The 19,027-nt window shown below is 59.2% G+C and overlaps 1 protein-coding gene across 18 annotated transcripts in view; it reads left to right on the top strand.

The window, feature by feature from the left end:
- The window catches only part of RELT (RELT TNF receptor), a 24,942-nt gene continuing 5,915 nt past the window's right edge, over positions 1-19,027 (top strand). For 6 of the 18 annotated variants that reach the window (XR_003915232.1, XR_003915235.1, XR_003915236.1 and 3 more), the window contains exons 1-15: positions 50-131; positions 5,151-5,311; positions 5,728-5,789; positions 7,026-7,077; positions 7,615-7,741; positions 12,104-12,172; positions 13,185-13,259; positions 13,368-13,534; positions 13,737-13,816; positions 14,412-14,669; positions 15,887-15,967; positions 16,182-16,263; positions 16,434-16,691; positions 17,096-17,294; positions 17,439-17,628. Coding sequence is in view for 11 of the 18 variants with exons in the window: in XM_029956475.1 (XP_029812335.1) it covers positions 5,280-5,311; positions 5,728-5,789; positions 7,026-7,077; positions 7,615-7,741; positions 12,104-12,172; positions 13,185-13,259; positions 13,368-13,534; positions 13,737-13,816; positions 14,412-14,669; positions 15,887-15,967; positions 16,182-16,263; positions 16,434-16,691; positions 17,096-17,294; positions 17,439-17,486 (1,590 nt within the window). In the remaining 7 variants the exon portion in view is untranslated. The other 12 variants (XR_003915233.1, XM_029956475.1, XM_029956476.1 and 9 more) reach the window with 12 other exon arrangements.

A 19,027-nucleotide genomic window follows, 5' to 3' on the forward strand; every position in this document is an offset into this window, starting at 1 on the left:
TTCCCAGACCGGCCGGCGATTCATTCAAAAGGCGCGCAGCTTGCGCGGCGGCCGGTGAGCTCGCGGAGCCGGGCCCGGCCTGCCCGTCTACCCACGCGGTTGAGCTGCTGGAGCTGCTGCGGGGCGACCAGGTAAGGAGGGCGCGTGGGGCCTCATCCCGGGGTCTGCTTCCCGCGGCCGAGGCCAAAGGGGTGCGGACCCGAGTGGCGCCCTCCTGCCTCCCCGAATCTCTGAGGAAGTTGGCCGGCGCGGCGGATGCCGCAACCCCGGCCCTGAGCTCCCCCACCTTCCCCCGCGTCCTGTCCCGGCGTCTTCCGCGCACAGGTTCCCGCCATCTCTGAGCCCCCTGACCCCGGGACCTGCGCGTCCTCTGGCCGCGACTCCAGGCCGGGCCGTGCGCGGTGGCGAAGCAGCGGCGGGACTTGCAGTTTGAGGAGTCGGCGGGCCCCGGAGACGCCCCCGGCCTGGGAAACTTGGACCGAGACCAGGAACGGGTGCGGGACGGGACGGCTGCGGCGCGGGGCAGCCGGGGGGGGGCGCTCTGAACGGTGTCAGCCCGTGACTGTGGGTGACACGGCGCGTGAGGCGGCCCAGCCCGGGAGAACGTGTGGCCGGGACACTGGGCAGTGACGCCGGGGCCAAGCAGGAGACACAGAGGGGCTCTGTGTATCTCTGACAGGCTGAGTGAGTGCGTGTGATTGTGTGAGAGAGACCCCAGGTCGCTGCGGGTGACCCTGACCCCAGCTTTCTGTGAGACCCCGGTCACTGGGGTCACTCAGAGTGTGTGTGGCCTGGAACAAGACCAGGGCAGGGCCAGAGCGGCTCCCTAATGTGAGTGTGAAATAGAGAGGAGAACCAGCTTCCAAATCACTGGGGCTGTAGTACGCTTGTGGGGTCAAGTCGTGTGTGTGTGTGTGTGTGTGTGTGTGTGTGTGTGTGTCTCTCTGTCTCTGTCTCTCTCTCTCTCTCTCTCTTTCCAAGCCTCAGGAGAATGAGTAAGAGGCAGAAAGAGGAGGGACCTCAACCACCTGCCAGTACACAGAGGGAAGGGGAGGAGGAGAGGCCAGGGTCGCTTTAGAACTGTCCCTAAGAGGGTGCCTCTGGAGATCTCAGTTTAGTTAGAGATCTCAGTTTAGTCAGCTGGGAGGACCCTGAGTGACTTGCTCTGGCAGAGGGAGAGGAGGCCAAGGCTGGGTGACATCTGCTGAAGTGACTGACACTTCTGGCAGCAGCTGAGGGGCCCTGAGGTAGCCTCAGGCTCCACCTCCCAAACACACTCACACACTGAGGTCCCAGATGCCTGGCAAAGCTTTTCCCCAGGAATCTGTATTCTCACAGGGCCTATCTTCCTCTCAGACCTGCCCCCATTGGGCCTCAGTCTCCCTTTCTGGGCACTGAGGTGTTGGGCTGTGAATGGACTGTGAATCATCACTTTGGGATCCTCTATTGTTTTTGGGTCAACTGCCTCTGTTCTCCCCTCTCTCCCTCCAGGCAGAAAGACTGCAGTGGGGGATGGGGGCAGGCTGGCTGCTGGGGACACAGTGGCCCAGGGGCTGCTGGTGACAGGGATGGAAGCACAGCTCCTCTGACCAAGCCCAGAATTCTGATCCATAGACATTGACTTCTCTGGTCCCGGTCTCCTTCATTTCCCATTCCGGGGGGAGAGGGGGTAAGGACTTGCTCCCCACGAGTGGTCTCTGATCTGGAGAGCTGGAGCAGGGCCCCTTCGCCATCTGGGCTAGACCCTCTGAGGCCCCACCCCCACAAGAGGGTCTGTTGGGTTTATGCAGGGTGGAATGGAAGTTGGGCTCTCTAGACCAGGAGGGCTGAGGGAGTATCTGCTAAAGGATCTGGAAGTTCTGTCCTGCTCTGAAAATGTTGGTTGCGTTCTGTGTTGGAGCGAGGGTCGGGGCCAGGGCGGGGGGTATGCGGAATACTTCACGGTGTACTCTGTTGAATCCTCACAGTGGTTTTGAGGTGGGACTGTTTTTCAGAGAAGGAAACTAAGGCTCAGAGAAGCAAAGTAACTTACCCAAGGTCATGCTGAATGTGGGCAGTGCCTGGACTGGAATTCAGATCTTCTGCCTCTGAAACCCTGTGAGATGCTTGGAGAGGGCCACCTACCTTTCTCATATCTGTTCATGACTTATAGAGGCTTCCTTCTCTCAAACCCGGGCTGGCAAGCATGGCCTTGCCAAGAGTGTGCCTTTGTGAGTTCTGAGTGTGGTGTGTATTTGTACACGTCTGTGTGGGTGGGTAGGTTACATGGTCTTCCTGTTCCTCCTCTTCCCTTCCCCTAGGTCTCACCCTTAGCCAGAGGTCACCAGAGAGGCCTGTCTCTTGCCTTTTAGAGCCTGCAAGTGGCTTTGGGAGCACCCATGTAGCTACAAGAGGTGTCAGGAATCAGCAGCACAGCCCAGGCTCTGGGGGGGAGGGGGATAATTGAGAGTCCCAGCTGACCTTCACCAAACCCTGGAGGCTCTATTCCACTCTTTAGAATTGCTCTGGGGGCATTTCCCCAAATCTACCCACAAGCTGTGGTGGTGGGGGGGGCGGGGGAGGGCCTGGGGTTGCCCCACCCTCTCAGTCCTTCAGTGTCCCCATTCTTCCCAGAGGCCCAGCTAGTTCTGACCATTGCTGCCACTGGGCCGAAGGCTGGAGCTGGGGGGTCAGGGTGTCCCTTGGTCCTCTCAGGAATGACTGGGGCTGTGCTTCTTGGGGCTGATCAGAATAGCTGTCGTGGTCTCCTGGGGCTGAGCCGGAGTTATTTCTATCCCCAGCAAACAGGGAAATAGCTCTGGGCCCGGGTGGGGGTGGGTGGGTGGAAGAGGGGACGCGTTAGCCTCCTCTTCTCATCCTAGCCCTGGCGGAGGCCGTCCAAGCCAAAGCTTTCTGGGAACTTGGGCCTCCCAGAATGACAGTGGGGCCAGGATGGGCTTCCACGTATGGCCCTGGTTGGGACTGATGTGATAGCTGCTGGAGGGAGGTCCCTGTGTCTGGCCAAGGAGGGGGGGCTTTGAGGGCCACTCCACACTCCACGCCTGCGCATAGGGTCAGCCTTATTTTACAGAAGCAGAGACTGAGGTTTGAGAAGTGCCGGGACTTACCCAAGGCGTCCAGAAACCTGATATTCTGGCTCTCACCCTCCAGACAGGATCCCTGCGTCCCTTCTGTCCTGCCACGCGTTCCCCAGCAGACTGGAGGGGGCCCAGACACACCTTCACAGAATCACAAAATCAGGGCTCCCCTGTGTTGTTCCCTCTGGCCTTGCTGTCCTGCCCCGTTTCCGGGTCTTCCGCACACTGTCAGGCAACTTACTTTTTTTTTTTTTTTTTTGCCTACATAATACAGTCCAGACTCCTCATCCGAGCATCAACACTTTTCCCTCCAAGACCTTCTGAACTTTACATCTTCACCTTCATCTCTCCCTACCGGATGCCTTGGTTCGACTCTGCCTTTGCTCTTGCTGTCTTCTCTTTCTGGAACTCTCCTGGTCATTCAGGGAACAGCTCCCCCTCACCCAGGAAGCCCTCCCAGGCCAAAGTTAGCCCCCTTCATTGTTGTGGTCCACCTGTCAGGTGTCCCCCCTCCCCTTTGGGAATGGGCACAGGTGTGGGACACTCATGGGCACTGCATACCCAGTGGGAAGGGCAGGCCTGGTGAGCAGCCTGCCCTGTCTTGCTGCCATATTGGTGCTGGTTGGGCCTTTCCTGAGGAAAGATGACCACTGTAGGCTGAGGGCCTACTGTGTGCTGGGGGCTTAGAGGTGGAGATCCATGGCCATCCTTTTTGAAGGGGCAAATGTGATGTTTGCCGTGGTCCCTCCTCAGACAAGGCTCTCATTCAGGGCCAGCACATTCCCTGCTGTTTGCCAGGCCAATGGGCTCACGTCTCGACAGTCCTGATAGAGGATCCTGTTCCTTCCCAAGCTGCTCACTGGGGAGCTGAAACCCAGAGGGCCGAGGGGACCAGTCCTAGTTTGAGTCACACAACCCATGGTGCTGGAATCTGGCACTCAGGCTCTTACCCAGACCTGTTTCCAGGTGGAGGCAAGGGTTGTCTGGCATCCGTTTCCACAGAAAGATGTGCTGGCCACCTGCACTGGGGAGAGGAAGTGGTGGGGCCGTTAGGCACCTGGCCTGGCTGATAAGGCCAGACTCGCTTTGTTTTTCTTTTAATTTAAAAAAAATTCTTTAAATGTTTTATTTATTTTTGAGAGAGAGAGAGAGAGCGCGAGAGCGAGAGAGAGAGCGCGCGTGAGCAGGGGAGGGTCAGAGAAGAAGGAGACAGAATCTGAAGCAGGCTCCAGGCTCTAAGCTGTCAGCACAGAGCCCAACGTGGGGCTCGAACCCACAAATCGTGAGATCATGACCTGAGCCAAAGCCGGAAGCTCAACTGACTGAGCTGCCTGGGTGCCTCCAGACTCCCTTTGTTATGGGCCTGGCTCTTCTGCCAGATGGGAGGGAGGGGCGCACCAGAGGGGGAGGGGTTTTGCCAGCGGGGCCTCATGTGGCCCCATCCCCATTCAGGATTGAGTGTTGCCAGGACATGGTTTCTGGCAGAGCTCAGTACCATTCTTTGCAGAGGTCCTGGGCGCGCCTGGGCCGGGCCCTAGTGCCACTGACTGGGGCTGGGGTTGCAAGGACTGGAGGGAGCCAGTGCTGCATCCCTACTGTGTGCCCAGCCCTGGGATTAGGACCCCAAGGCTCTCACAGCTTTAGCCTCATGCCCTGAGGGTCAGCAGTCTAGCTATAAGTAGAGAAAAGAGGGCCCAGAGAGGGGAAGTCACTTGCAAGACCCTAGAGTAACTGGGATCTTACCCCAGGTCTGTTTGTCTGGAAGGCCATCCTGGGAAAGATGAGAGCTCTATAAATAAACAGCCCATGTGGCTGGGAGCCTGTGCCCTGGCTACTTGGCACAGGGAGAGGGATGGAGGGGCCTCTGCAGCCAGTTAGAAGCAGCATCTGAGGGAGTGGGTGGAGAGAAGGAAGGAGGGGCCTAAACTTGGATCTGCATATTGTCTCCGTGAGAAGGAGCAGGGAGCCCAGGGAGTGGCTTGGCCCCTCTATGTGCCCAGCTTCCTGCAAACACTAGCCTGCCTGCCTGCCTGCCTTCCTTCCATCCTTCCTTCCTTCCTTTCTTCCCTCCAGGGAGATCACAGGTGGCTGAAAGGCGCAGGAGAGGGGAGGGTCTCCCCCAGACAGGAAGGCTGGGAAGGCTTCCTGCAGGAGGTGGCACCTGGGCTGAAGCCTGATTGTAAAAAGAGCCCCTGTTCTCCTATGAACTCTGGATCTTCCAGCCACACCAAGAGGTCAGCTGAACAAACACAACCATCCCAAATTACAGAGAAGGAATCTGAGGCTTGGGGATATGCGGCCAGGTCCTGACTGCTCAGCACCCTTCCTTCCACCTTCCTGACTGTGTCTCCAGCTGGCATGGGAGCAGGTGAATCCAGGCCTGGTATAGCAGCTGGGAAATGGGCACCCAGGGGCCTCCCTGGGAGGCCAAGGCTCCTCTGTCCTTGTTGCTGGGACAGATGTTGAGTTCCCCAAAGCACCCTTTCTTGCTCCAAAGCCACTGGATGACCTTGGCTGGATGCTGCTTCATTCTGAGCTTGGCTCCTCCTCTGGCCCTTGTGGGTTGTGGTGAGAACTGATCCTCAGGAGAAGCCTGGTCAGGCCAGGCCCTGGTCAGCACTGCTTACAGGGGCTCCACTTCTCCCTGCAGCATCCCCGGGGACAGGAACCAGAGCCCTTGTTTGCAGAGGAGACCCCTGAAGCTCAGGGAGGGTAAGTAATTTGCCCAAGGTCATAGAGTCACTGAATGACAAACAGCTTGAACCAGGAATGACTACTCTGGAGCCCAGCCTCCTGCCTTGTGCGGATCGCAGTCCTCAGTCTCCATGGGTTGGGGCCTGACCTGGGATGGCTGGGGAGCGGGGTCTCTTGCCCCGGCACCTCCAGTCTAGAGGAGACTAGACTGAGAACAGGGCACACTGGGCCTGTGATCTGCCCTCAATCTCTTGTGAAGCCTTGCCCAGATCAGGGTGATGGGGGGGCCTGTGCTGAGTGGACTCAGGGCTGTCCTGGCACATTAGTGATTGGTACCAAATGTGCCGCTGGGGTTGGAGGCAAAGGTGGCTTCTCGGAGGAAGAAGTAGCAGTAGCATGAATGAGTGTGCGGTTGCCATCCTGCCTTAGGGCCAGGGAGACAGCTCAGGGTGCTAAGCGGTTGGGTGTCAGGCTGGAGAGGGCCTGTAGGAACAGCAGAAATGCCAGGCCTGGGTTGGCGAGGCCAAGGGCTGCCTGCTCCCACCACTGGGTGGGTTAACCTTGTCTCCTTGGAGACCAGCTTGTGACAGGGCACTCCTTAGTCTGAGCCTCTGTTTCCTCATCTGTGGAGCCTGGGACCCTATCTTTGAGGCCTGGAATGGGAATGAGGTGTGCAATAAGTGCTTAGGGGGCTTGGAGAACCCCAGCCCCGCCCCACAGATGACTGTCTGGTTTAGTGCCCCCCTCCCCTACCCCCAGACTCAGCTCAGGCAAGGGATAGGGTTTGCAGCTGGACTGCACCAGACTGGGAGGAGCGGCCTGAGCCCAGTCTGGCCACCTCAGCCCTTTTCTTAGCCTCAAGGGCCAATTAGCTCCCTCAGCTCCACCTGCCCATCCCCCTCCACCCCCGCTTCCCCGAGCCTCCAAAGTGCAGGCCTGGGGGCAGCCTGGAGGTCTGAGGGGGCAGACCCAGGGGTTGGCCTGGGAGCAGCTGCTGTCTGGTGTGCCCTGGTGTGGGATTGGGAGTTCATGTGCATGGAGTCCTTAGCTAAGGGCCGTGCCTGGGAGACCATGGCTGCCCAAGGCTGTGGTGAGAACAGGGGTACCCTTCCCACCGAGTGGCCCTGAGATAGCCTCTGCACAACTCTAGGCCCCCAGGCTGTCAGCAGCCCGAGGAGCCGGGCTCCACCCTGAGACGCCCTCTTCCTCCCCCTGGGGATTCCCAGCCTGCCCTGGGCTTCCTGCTTCTTACAGGTGCCACTCACTACCTTCTGCCGCAGGAGCTGGTACACAGGGCAATGTGCAAGTGAGTATGGATGCAGGGAAGCCCCAGAGAGCCCCAGGAAGGGGGCAGCACCTCCTTCCCTGGGGCCTGCTTGGGTGCTTTGTAATAGCCTCTCAGCGAACCACTTCCGTATGCCACTTGCTCCCTAGCCTCTGCCATTGGGTTGGAAAACACTCAGACCCTAGGCTAGACTCTAGGATTAAGGGGGTGCAGGAGTGAGGTAGGAGGCAGAATCAGACAGACCTGGGCCCCTGCATCACCACTCACTGGCTGTGTGACCCGAACAAGTCTTGCCCATGGCCTCAGTTTACCCAGGTGTGAAACAGGGATGCTAGTGAGGAGTAGAGGCAACCCAGACTGAGGGTCCGGCCTGAGGGAACGAGGGCCGGGTGCCTTCCCTGTGAGGGCGGAGGAAGGAGAGGAGGCATGCCTAGCTGCCCTCACCGCCACCCACTGTGGACACTGCCCTACTTCGGCCCCAGTTGCCAGGGAACCACTGGGTTCCTCACTAACCTGGATCTCTCTATTGATGGGCGGCCTTTGTCTTTCCACTTCCAGTGGCCGAGGAAGGCCTGTGTCCAGCTGTTTCCCGGCAATTCTAGCCTCTGGAGGCTTCGGGAGGTCCACAGGCCCTAGAGCCACCGGCTGGGAAACACAAGGGCCTGCCTCCCACCCTCTGCTCCAGGTGGGGACCTGCCTCCCACCTCTGTCTCCCCAGTCTGGCCTTCTTGGCAGGCAGCCCAGAGAGCCCTCTGAGAGGCGAATTGTTCCGTACCTCTCCTCCCCCCTGCCAACCCTTCCAGTCTCCCAGAGGCCCTTAGGACGGTGCAGGCTTCTCAGCTTGCATCCAAGTCTTGGTGTAACCTGGGCTCTGCCCACCCACCTTTCCAGACCTCTCTCCTCCCTTCTTATACTCTCCTACCTCCCAGATCCTCATCATGGCTAATCCAGCACCTCCTGTGTACCGGCTCTGGGCCAAACATAAATATAGAAGACTCTCTTTTGTACCTCACACCTGCTTGTCAAGTGTGTGTCATTCCCCGCTCCATCGTTTATACATGGGGAAACTGAGGCATGGTGAATGCTTACTGAGGGCTCATTCTGTGTCAGGCCTTGTGCTGAGTATTTATTTAAGGTAAATTCTCTTAGTGTCACAACAGTCCTCTGCTTGGTTGGAGAGCTGGGTGTCCACAGCCACAGGGCCCGTGAGGAGCAGAGCAAGGCAGGCTGATACTCTCAAGTTAGGCCAGGAGTTCAGATCCAGTTTTAACCCCCACCCCCCTCTCCACCTAACCCCAGCCTCTGGGCTCCTTAACCGTGATCCTGCTCTCTGTCCCTCCCAGCCTTGACAGAACCTAGATGCTCTCCTGATCCTGCCCTCTCCCTCAAACCCATCCGCAGTTCAGTGTGCGCCTACCCACTTACCTGGGCCCCGGCTGGGCACACAGGTTGTGGGGGAGGGGCCAGGTAGGTTACATGCAGATGATGACCGCGTGGGGGAAGGTAGTGGTGGGGGGCTTCCAGGAGGAGGTGAGGGGCCTTGAGCTGAGCTCTGAAGGAAGAGTAGGTATTGGCCAGGTGATGGGAAGGGTTTCTGGGTGGAGGAAACAGCAGGTACCAGTGCCTGGTGGGAGAGGCAAGTGTAAGGAAGTGAAAGAAGCTCAGAATGGCCGGGGGCAGGGGCAGGGGCAGGGGCCAGGTCCCAGTGTAAAGATACCTAGGCTGTAGGTGGGGCTGAACTGGAGGCCAAGGGCTAGGGCCTTTGGAGATTCAGTGGAGCTTCCTCGGGAGGCCAGGTTGATGTCAGGTTAAGGTCGGAGAGTGAGTGCGTGGTGAGGAGGGCCCCAGGCTGGGGCCTCAGGACCCTACCAAGCTTCAGTTCTGGGAAAGCGGAAGCTGCCGAGGCCTGGGTGGTGTCACAGCTTCCTCTTTCTCTGAGGCCTCCGGGGCTGTACCTCCCTGGGGCTCTGCTGCCCTTGGTAGTTGGTTTTCTTCCAGGGAATTTCTGGTTCTAATTGTTTGGGCATTTTTGGAGGTGGGGGTGGGCTGCATGTTAGGAAGCCTACTCCCCCTCAACCTGTTTTTTGTGGAGGCTCCAGACACTGCTGGAGGAGGGCTTTGTGGTGAGACAGACATCCCTGCCCTTACTGTCGGGCTTTGGGCCCGGGGTGGGGGGCGGGGGGATCAGCACTGAACAAGTAAGCAAACAAATATTTAATTACAAACCTGAGCTGAGGTGCGGAGGGAAGGAAAGAAGGGAGTGATGGGGAGGAAATCACAAGACCTTCCTTAGGCTTATTACTTCACTTAATCATGGTCTTCCCCTGGGAGATAAATATCCCCATCTTGCAGATGAGGTTACTGAGACCCAGCAAAGTGAAGCAGGGGCTCAGGTCCTACAGGGAGTTGGTGGCAATGGGGTCAGGCCCAGCTAGGAGACTTGCTTGCCGGGGTGGGGAGGAGTGGCCTCTAGGCTCACTTCCTCCTCTGCGCCTGGGGCCCTGCTGGGTGTTTCTCCTCTGCCTGGAGCCCTGGGCCCTGAGAGGAGGCCTCCTGCTGTGCGCCTGGGTCTGCCTGCCCACCTTTGACAGCCTTTTCCCAGGAGGCCTCTGAAGGTCACTGACTTCCCTGTCTTAGGATTAGGCAGAGAGGTGGGGATGGACCCCTCAGGGACACCCAGCTGACCAAGGGGCTTTGATCTGAGCTTGCTTTTCAGTTAAGATTCTAGGATTTAGAGATCCTGGAGTCCTGGTGGGAGCGGTGGGGGGGGGGGGGGTGCCAAGGGGCCGGTCAGAGCAGCAGGTGTGGCCATGTGTGTACATGGAGGGGGGTTCTGGGTGGCTTACCATGGCCTGCCTGACTGGACAGGTTCCTCGGGGGCTCAGTGTGGGGGCTCAGTCTGGCAGAGTGAGGGGCCTGGGAGTGCAGCTGTAAGCAGACTCCAGCAGCCAGACTGGAGTAAGTACCAGTTTGGGATAATTAGAAGGCACGTAATTAGAAGGCGTCAGGGCGCTAGGCGGCGAGTGTCTGTGAATGTGCCTGAGTGGGCCCTTGCTGGCTCTGGGTCTGGGCCTTTGGACCCCCATTTCCTCCTGGAAGTCTCAAGATCACGGTTCCCTATCAGTCTGGAGGTGAGCAGCTGCCCAGCCCCTCACGGTGGGCTCAGGTTCCCCAGCAAGTGCCAGGCCGGGCCACGGGTGGTACTGGGGTCCTCTCCTCTGTGGCTGTGGTACCTCTTTTCACTCCTGGTCCAGTTCCTGTGGGGCCAGCCTGAGGCCTTTGGGCTTGTGGTCAAGTCTGTGGGTTAGATCCTGTGAAGAAGGATTTTCATGGGGAGAGGGGCTTGAGTGGGAGCTGGGCCTGGGCAGGGGAAGGGACACTTTGGGCCAGAAACTGGAAAGGAAGACTTGTGGCCAAATCAGAAGAGGGGACAGGTGAGGGGACGGGTCTGAGTATACTACCTGTTGGGTACTGACTGCAGGGTGTGGCCTTTATGCTGTGGCCTGACCTTCTCCTGTCCCAGGTTTTCCCCGTAGCTGGCCTTGGGCCGAGAGCCGCTGCCAGTGACCTGGAGAGTCCCAACCGAGGATGTTGTGCCTGCCACCCCTCCCCCTCCCCTGTGGTGTAATTTGAACCCTTGGCCGCTGCCACTGAGGTCTGTGTAGGGGGATCAGTTTCCTCTAGCTCCTTTTCCAGGAGGGACGGCCAGGCCACTTGTGCCCCCTGAGGGGCTCTCGTGTGACCTGGGGTTCACGGCAGGCAGCGCTTCTCCCACCAGACTTGGCATCAGGCAGCACGGGGCTCCCGGTAGGGTCCCCTCAATCTGCTGGGGACCCTGGGCTGCCCCTCGGTGGTCAGAAGCTATATGGCCTGTGGCTGAGGCCTGACAAATCCAGCTTCCTTCACCCTCCTGAGCCTGAAGCCAGGCCTCTTGGAAATAAGTGATGGGACTCCCTTGTTTTGCCGTGGTCCCTTTTGTCGAAACTGAATCCTCCTTCCTGCTCTTCCAACCTGCCCACTGGCTTGAGGCTTTTCTCCAAACGACTCCATGCTTGGAGCCTGGGTGCTCAGCCTCAGGCCAGCAGCCATCCCACTCAGCGCCCTTACCCTGCCTCATGGTTGGTTGGCCCTTCCCGCCATCTGGCAGAGGGACATTTCCCCGTTCATCTGTTGGCCGCTGGTCAACAGGGATGTGAACTCCCTGAGGACAGGGACAGGGTCTGTCTTCTATTTCCCGTGCTGAGGGCAGTGTGGGGCTCACAGTGGTAGGTGCCCGCGAGAGGACAGAAGGCTGAACCCCAGCCGCTATGACAGCAGGAGCTCTGCTCCTGCCCCAGAGATGCAGTCAGACCCATCCCAGTGTTGGACACGTCCTTCCACATCCTTCGGTGGAGAAGAATGCCTGTTGGGGAGTGGGATCCGTGGGGGGCTGGGACTGTGATGGGGGCCGGGAGCAGGTAGGGAGACATTGCAGGAACTTCGGTCCCAGCCGTGGGGAAAGGGAAGCTTCTGGAAAGAGAGGCCTTCGTGTTCGGCTTTGATGGCTGAGGGGAAGGACCTTCCCTGGAGCAGAAACAGCAAGAGTGAAGGCAGAGACGCAGGAGGGGCTGGGCCTGCAGGAGGTCCAAGTGGTGGGAGCCTGGGAGCTAGAGATGAGGTGCAGAGTCTGGGCATGGGGGGATTGCAGGCCTCTCAGCCCCTGCCGCGGCAGGCTTCCTTCCTCCCCAGGCCCCCCTGCCCACGTCCCTGTGCACCTGGCTATTTATGGAAGGGAAAGGAAGCCCTTCCTCCCCCGGGAAGTCCCCCAAGCTTGGCAGAGCTTTCTGTCGCCCTCCTCTGCTGCCCTGGGAGGCTGGCCCCAGACAGGGCACCTTTGTGGGGGAGAGGGGAGGTGCGGCAAGTGTAGGCCAGGCCACTCCAGCGTTGCCTGCCCAGCAACACCTTGCAGTTTCCCCATCCAGTCTTGTCCTGGAAGCAGTGCTGGGAGGACGGCAGCTGCCTGCCTGCTCCCGCCTCCTGCTGAGCCTCCCCTCTGTGTGTGTCATAGGCTGGTGACTCCTGGGGCCTGAGGATGAAGCAGAGCCTGCCACACTGGCCTCTGTCCTGCCTTTTCGTGGTGAGTTGGGGATGGGACCTGGGAGTACTGAACCCTGCACCCCAGCCCTCTGGGCCCAGGAACCCCACGGCGGCTGCCGTGCTAGGGTTGGTCACACAGCTCTTCTTTGTAAGATAGAGTCAGTCCAATCCTAGGAAACCCCTCCTGGCCTGTGTGGCTCTTGGTGAAGGAGGCTTCCTAGGGCTTGGCAGATGCTGGGAGCCGGGCCTGGGGAGGGCCCCAGAGCCTCCTTTGCGACATTGCCTCTGGCCCCCAGGGCAGCTGGCTCTATTCTGTGCTTGTTACCCAAAGTTGGGGCCAACTTGGAGGACAGGTTTGGAGGGGGAAATCTCCCCACAGCAGGAGGGATTGAGGGCAGATAGTTAATTCCCAGAGTGGGGTGCAGAGGGAGCTCTGAGTGGAATGTGCTGGGAGAGGCCAACTGAGATCCCTTCGTTGGGCTGTATCCCGCCCTGTGTGGGTGCAGGAGTGTGAGCTGGCTGGCCTAGTGTGGAGATGTCACGGAGGACGTGGTCCCAAAGACCCTGCTGAGGGCCCAGAACAGGAAGCACTGCTGCAAAGTCGGCCCCAGGGATGATGGGCAGGGCCTGGTTAACAACATGCCCAGCTGTGGTGGGGGCCGCGGCCGCAGGAAGGCGGACAGAACTTGAGCGAGGAATTCAGAAGCATTTCCTCTTTATCGTCCTGGTTAGCTGGAATGGATGTGACTCAGGGACCCAAGGGCTTGAGATCCTGATCTGGCTCTGTCTTGGGTTTTCCATCACTTTCCAGAAGCGGATGTGGTTTTCTTTCTACCTAGGCAGTGGTGATGCAGCAGGTATGGGACAGGCAGGTTTTACTCGGAACACGAGGGGGTGAGGTTAGAGAGCGTCCCTGAAACCTGCGGGCTGGCCCTGTGTAGTCAGTGGTCCCCCCTCCTGGGACATTAGGAGGTGGGTGGTGGATAGATGGCCCCAGAGATGCCACATCCCAGCACTTTGTGCTCTGTGTGTCCTGCCTGCTGTTCTTCCAGCTGCTGCGCTGGCCTCTGGCCACTCCAACATCAGCGAACCCTTGGCGGTGCCCACCTGGGGAGGAGCCCAGCCTGGTGAGCTCACCCTGCCCGCCTGCCCTGTCCTGGGAAGACTGTTGAGGGCCAGGGGCAGCTTCCCCAGATCTGGCTCCTGGCTTTGTTCTCATCCTTTCCCTCCCACAGGACCTGGGGCAGGGCACATTATGCAGGTCGTGTCCCCCCGGCACTTTCTCTGCTTCGTGGGGCCCTGGCCCGTGCCAGCCCCACTCTCGCTGCAGCCCTCGAGGGAGGCTGGAGGCCCAGGCAGGCACAGCGACTCAAGACACCCTATGTGGAGACTGCCAGCCTGGGTAAGCCATGGGGTGGGACTTGAGGGTTCATGGCTAGGTGACCAGGACTTTGGGTCCTAGGGTCCAAGCCTCACCCACCCCTTGAGCAGGCCTCAGACTTCCCGTCTATGAAGTGGGATGGGTCAGGACCAGTGAGTGTGCCTGGCAGCAGCCTCTCTTATGGACAGTGTTTAGGCCTCAGTGATGTCTTCTCTCTCTGCAGGTGGTTTGCCACTTCGGGGGTCCCCCGTGCCTCCTGTCAGCCGTGCTCCTGGACACCTCTGGGTACTCGCAGCTGTTATGGTGAGTGACAGACACAGGGTAGGACTGGTGAGGGGGTGTATAGGAGGGGGTCCAGTGAGCTTAACTGAGCCCAGGGAAGGATGTACAGCCAGAGGGTGTCCAGCAAGACGTGTTCTGCTGGTAGTGTTTCTGCTCACCTCGTTTCTGAGAGGCAGGACCCTCCAGCAGGTGGCAGCCATGACTAGGGGCACCCAGGAGCTAATGTCCTGTCTCCTGTCCTCCTCCCCTCAGAGAGAGACACATGCAGATGTGTGTGGGCACACACTTCTCGCCTGTTGTCAGTCACTTTCTGAGGCAACTACCTCATCGGGCCAGTCGTGGGGGGTGGGAATCGGTGTCCACGTGCCCAGGCATGTGCTTGGGTACTGTGTTCACCGCAGAATGATGGGTGGACAGGGGACTGAGGAAGCCTTGCTCAGGCTGACTGACAAGTAGGGGTGAGTTGCCCTTTGCCTCCCCAGCACAGGGGAGAGTGGGCAGTAGGTGGCTCTGGACACATTAATACCCGCCCCCCCCCCCCCCCCCCATTTAACCCAGGCCCTGGGCCTCTCTGCCTCCATCTTTCCTCCATGCCTCCATCCTCTGTGGCACTCAGAGCGGGGACGGCGGGCCCGACGTGGTGTGGAGGTGGCAGCAGGGGCCAGGAGCACTGGGGATACGCGGCAGCCTGGGAACGGCACGCGGGCAGGTGGCCCTGAGGAGACAGCTGCCCAGTATGCGGTTATTGCCATCGTGCCTGTCTTCTGCCTCATGGGGCTGCTGGGCATCCTGGTGTGCAACCTGCTCAAGCGGAAAGGCTACCACTGCACGGCCCACAAGGAGCTTGGGCCCGGCCCTGGAGGTGGAGGCAGCGGTGAGGCTCAGCTTGGGGTCTTGAGTGGGGAGGCCAGAGGGTAGGGGCTAGCCCGGCCCAGCTCAGCTTGGGGGCTGTGCAAGGGACCCTGTTGGCCTAGCGGAACTGACAGGGAGGGGCCTGCAGAGGGCTAACCAGGAGGGCTTCCTGGAGGTGCTGCATGCAGCCGCAGAGGACACTGTGAGAAGTGAGAGTGGAAAGAAAGGTGAAATGGCCTGAGGTGGTGATGGGGGCAGAGAAGTCAAGTGGCTTCAGTGGGATTCTGCTCCTGGGTGAGGCCCTGCGCGGCTGTAGGGTTCTGGACTCCTCGGGGGCTGCTGTTGTGTGTATGTGGTTCGAGGGTTGGACTGTCTTCGGTGGGCACCATGAGGGGCTCAGGTTTCAGCTCTAGGCCATGGTTTGAGTTAGGAGTCCTGGAACCAGAGGAAGAGACATGCTCCTGGGCCCCTTTCCTCTTCCCTGCACCATCCCTTGAACCCTTGAAGGGCCCCCTATACACACACGCTGCGCACAGAACCTGAGGCCAAGTGAAGATTGAACCGGTGCCTCCCATTTCTGTGCCACAGGCTGCCCGGGACTGGCCAGAGCCCTTCCTAGCTCCTGACGCTGCCAGCTGGTAGGGGCAGAAAGTGCACAGGAGCTCTGGGCAGGCAGGAGGATGGCAGCTCAGGCCATTTTGTCTGGGAATGCACTTGTTTTCCTAGCTTAGGTCTTCCTTTGGCTGCTGGCTGCTGCCTGGGTGCAAGTGCTAGGAGCTGTTTGGTGCTGGCCCAGGATTGTTTATGTGGCTTATCCTCACACTCTTGAGGTTTGGGCCCTGAGGGCCCTGAGGGCCCTGAGGGCCTTCAGTTAGATATATGGACAGGGTGGTGTGCAGGGAAGTGTAAGCCCAGAACGGCAGAGTTTGCCAGAGAGCTGTCCAGGGTTCTGGGCAGAGAGACAGCCCACAGCTCCCTGGGGCTGTGCAGGGGAGATGATAGGCCCCAGAAGAGGCTGCCCCCCTTGCCCCCCAATTGCAGGGATCAGTGATCCAGAGCCCAAGAGAGGCCTGGAGAGCCACCACTGCATAAACACCCAGGCTTGCAGCACACCTCACAAGAAGACCTGGGGTGCCCTCTGCTGCCACATCTTGGTGTAGCTGTCCAGTCTGGAGGCCCTGCCCACCTCAGTCAACCCTCCACTTCCCCAGGACCATGGCTGTTACTTTTCTTCCTCAGGGATCAACCCCGCCTACCGGGCTGAGGATGCCAATGAGGACACCATTGGGGTCCTAGTACGCCTGATCACGGAGAAGAAAGGTGAGGGGAGGTCTGACCCCACCCCTGTGCCTGGGAGAGGATGGTTGCCTCCCTTCTCTGCCCCTCCCACCAGGATGCCTGGGGCCAGCCTGGCCCTCTCTCCTCTGTGGCTGAGGGGTAGAGGAAAAGGCACAAAGCCCAGACTGGGGAGGGGGGAGCATGGGGAAGGCCCTTCATGGCCCAGAGCAGGGTTCTGACCACAGCTGCCCAACAGAGAACGCTGCGGCCCTGGAGGAGCTGCTGAAGGAGTATCACAGCAAACAGCTGGTGCAGACCAGCCACAGGCCCATACCCAGGTGAGTGGGCAGGTGACCAAAACCCACAGATAATCAGCCGGCTTCCTCGGGGATTCACCACTTGGGTTTGTTCCCTTTCACGTTCCTGACTCCCCCTCACTACCTCCTGGGACCCGCTGGCCCTGGCGCTGGGCTGCCCTAGTGACTGCTCCCCACTGTGTCCTCTGCAGGCTGCCGCCAGGTCCCCCCAGCATCCCACACGTCTGTCCGCATCGCCACCACCTCCACACCGTGCAGGGCCTGGCTTCACTGTCTGGCCCCTGCTGCTCCCGCTGTAGCCAGAAGAAGTGGCCCGAGGTGCTGCTGTCCCCTGAGGCTGCAGCTGCCACTACTCCCACTCCCAGACTCCTGCCCAACCCTGTCAGGGCTCCCAAGGCCGGGGCCAAGGCAGGACGCCAGGGCGAGATCACCATCCTGTCTGTGGGCAGGTGAGGTGGGCATAGGTACAGGAGGGTTGGGGAGAGACATTAAAGCCAGGGTGGGAGAGGCAGGGCCTATTTGAGCCCTCAGCATCCTGCGTGGTGATTGGTCCCTCTCTGGCCTCAGTGTGAATCTGGGCAGGAGGGTGGTCAGGGAGAAGTCAGGTCTTCCAGCTCTGCTGTGGCTCGTGGGTGGCAGCAGGGTCCTGGCCTCCATCACACCTTGGGCCCCTCAGGCCAAAGGACTATTTACCTACAGCCTAGGGCTCATCTGTGGGTGGGAAGGTATAGGAAGGGCTCAGACTCTGATCCTTGAACTTGGTGTGGGACCCTGGCAGGTGTTGCCCTTTCTAGACCCGTGGTTCCATCTTTGATGGGATTACTGCACACCACTCTTCCCTCCTGCACCACAGGTTCCGAGTGGCCCGAATTCCTGAGCAACGGTCAAGTTTGGCAGCCTCTGAGGTGAAGACTATCACGGAGGCTGGGCCTTCAGGGGGTGATCTCCCTGGCTCCCCACAACCTGGCCTCCCCACTGAGCAGCAGGCACTGCTGGGAAATGGCGGAAGCCATACCAAATGGCTGAAGCCCCCAGCAGAGAACAAGGCTGAGGTGAGGGCTAGAGGGGAAAGTATCAGTTGGTACCTGAGCCGACCCTCAACTGCAGTTGGGGGGGGGGTGCAGGTACAGGGGACCCCGGGCAGGGAGTGCAGAAGCCCCTGACTCCACTCTTGACGCCTCACTCCTGTCTCCCAGGAGAATCGCTATGTGGTCCGGCTAAATGAGAGCAACCTGGTCATCTGATGGTCTTTCTCATCTGAGAACACAGCAGCCCTGCCCTGGGAGGTTCTGAAGGCTTCCTGGAGGAGGTAGAGCTGCAGCTGGGAGTGTGAGGATCAAGAAGCAATGGCCCAGCAGACAGAACAGCAAAGGCCAAGGCCTGAAGGTGGGAGCGTCTGCCCCAGTGAGGAGGCAGGCCAGCTGGCAGGTGCTGTGTGCAGGAGCAGGTTGAGCGCCCCTCCCCTGTCCCTGCCACTCACTTCTTTCTCTGAAGGATGCCCTGACCCTGTGCCTTGGCCTGATCCTGGGACCCTGCAGATCCTCTGTACCACTAAGTGGCAAGGCCTTGGCCTGGTGGGGAGGGGCCCTCTGCCTGGCATTCCTGGCCCCACACCTTGGTAATTAGATGCCCTTGCCTCTGTACAGGGCCTTGGCATGGACCTTTCCCCCCTCTTCCAGTGGGCCCTGTAAAGGGAAGGAGCAACAAAAAGCCATGGGCTGGAGACTTGAGTTCCCAGGTTCTAAGCACGGGCATGTTCCTGGCCCTCACCTGGTTACAATTCTTCTGACCATGACGGGGAAGAGAAAGGGATCTCAGGGCTCCTCCAGCTCCTTGCAGATTCTGGTCAGGGTCATGTGAGGGGAGAGCCTGACTCCTTGCCACCCCTCCCATTAGTAGTTTTATCTGGCCCCATTTTTTGCAGCTTCTAGGGCCTCTGTCTCCGGGGCCCGATGGGGCAGCCTGTCCCTGGCTCTGCCTACAAGAAGGGGCTTAATGCATGTATCTGCCCCCACCCCCCCGCCCTGCTATTTTTACTCCCATTGGTACCACAGTCGACCTGGGCAGAGCTGTGGTACAGGGTGCAGCCTGCATAGCCACCCCAAGACCTCAGGAGCTTTCAGGGAGAGGGGTGTGTGAGGGGCTGAGGTGCCTTTGGTCTCAGTGGTTTGTGTGTCCATGGTGTTGGTGTCTGTCCCCCAGCCTGGGCAGTGCGGGCGACTGCCCAGCCCAGTCCCTATTTCCACTCTGGCTCAGCAACCTGGTTATTTATGTGGGGTCGTGCAGGCATGGGCCCCACTGCCATCCCCATTTCTCTTATTTATTGAAACTTTGCTGGTGTCCTTTGTCTCCATTCCCATCTATTTATTGGATAATAAAAGGTGGGAAAGTCGTGTCATGAGGAGCTTCTTTCCCTCTGCCTCTTCACAGGTCGTCTGCCCAGTCACCAAATAGGTCTGTGTCAGGCACGGTGTGTGGGACAGGCCATCCCTTCCCTCAGTGTTGGCTCTGTGACAGGTGGGCATGGGGACAGAGGTGAAGTGGGGCTGGAGGAGGCCCCTCATTTCATCAGGTTCTCACTGAAGCCCCTAGAGGCAGTGCAGTCCAATGGAAATATATAGTATGCACCACATATGTAATTTAACATTTTCTAATAGCCACATTTTTAGAAGTAAAAAAACCAGATAAACTTAATGTCAAGCACGTATTTAAGCCAGTATATCTAAAGTATTTTCGTTTCAATAGTCATTATAAAAATTATGCATGAACCATTAATTTTTTTGTT

The sequence above is a fragment of the Suricata suricatta genome, chromosome 11 (genome assembly GCF_006229205.1).
Source record: "Suricata suricatta isolate VVHF042 chromosome 11, meerkat_22Aug2017_6uvM2_HiC, whole genome shotgun sequence".
NCBI classification, from domain to species: Eukaryota; Metazoa; Chordata; class Mammalia; order Carnivora; family Herpestidae; genus Suricata; species Suricata suricatta.